This window comes from Rutidosis leptorrhynchoides, chromosome 10 (assembly GCF_046630445.1).
Source record: "Rutidosis leptorrhynchoides isolate AG116_Rl617_1_P2 chromosome 10, CSIRO_AGI_Rlap_v1, whole genome shotgun sequence".
In the NCBI taxonomy this organism is placed as follows: Eukaryota; Viridiplantae; Streptophyta; class Magnoliopsida; order Asterales; family Asteraceae; genus Rutidosis; species Rutidosis leptorrhynchoides.
Window position 1 is genome coordinate 168,234,684 of NC_092342.1, and position 1,132 is coordinate 168,235,815.

The 1,132-nt window shown below is 39.7% G+C and overlaps 1 protein-coding gene across 1 annotated transcript; it reads left to right on the forward strand.

Moving 5' to 3' along the window:
• Positions 1-286: 286 nt before the first annotated feature.
• On the forward strand, positions 287-682 carry LOC139870717 (uncharacterized mitochondrial protein AtMg00860-like). Its single transcript, XM_071858499.1, has one exon. The coding sequence runs from the start codon at positions 287-289 to the stop codon at positions 680-682; it is 396 nt and encodes a 131-aa protein (XP_071714600.1).
• The last annotated feature ends 450 nt before the right edge of the window (positions 683-1,132 follow it).

The following is a 1,132-nucleotide window of genomic DNA, read 5'->3' on the forward strand; positions in this document are numbered from 1 at the left end:
ATGTTTTTTGGATGCCGCGAGGGGATATCATCAGATTCCAATGGCTAAGGAAGATGAAGACAAAACCGCTTTCCACACAGGAAAATGTATATTTTCTTACATAATGATACCCTTTGGTTTAATCAATGCGGGTGCAACATACTAACGGTTAATTGACACTGCGTTTGAAACCCAAATTGGGCGCAACCTTGAGGCTTATGTGGATGATCTAGTAATTAAAAGCACCACGCAAGCGCATATTATGGTCAATATGCGGGAAACATTTGATACATTGTGCAGGATAAATATGAAGCTTAATCAGTCGAAATGTAGTTTTGGCGTGACAGAAGAAAAATTTTTGGGCTATCTCGTTACTAAGCAGGGTATTCAAGCTAACCCGAAGAAGATAGCGGCTATTGAAAATATGACTGCGCCTAAGACAGTTAAAGAGGTGCAAAGTTTGACGGGTAAGTTGGCTGCATTAACACGTTTCTTGTCCAAGGCCACTGAAAGGAAATTGCCATTTTTCAAAACCTTGAAAGGTTGTCTAAAGCAAAGCTTTATATGGACAAGCGAGGCTAAAACCGTGTTTCAGGAAATGAAGAAATTATTGAAAACTTTGCCTACACTAACGTCACCAATTAAGGGCAAAATCCTTTACCTCTATGTATCAGTGCAACTGAAGCTTTTGGCTCAGTTTTAGTTGCGGAAAGATACAAGATACAAAAGTCAGTGTATTTTGTTAGCAAAGCTCTTACGGGTAGTGAAATAAACTATGCCCCCATTGAAAAATTTGTGTACGTGCTTATATTAACATCACGAAGGTTGCGGAGATATTTTTAAGGGCACCCAATACATGTGTTAACTAACATGCCAATCAAGTTAGTTTTAACAAAACCAGAAATATCTGGTAGGCTCGCGATGTGGGCAGTGAAATTAGGTGCTTATAAAATCTCATATTTTTCGCGCAATGTTGTAAAAGGGCAAGTTTTAGCAGATTACCTTGTAGAAATGTCTGGTGAGATGGAAGTAATTAATGAGCGAACAGAGTTAAATCCAGTGCATGGTGATACATGGGATTTATTTACTAATGGAGCCTCATGCACTGAGGGTGCTGGTGCGGGTCTAGTGTTAGCAGCCCCAAGTGGTAAGG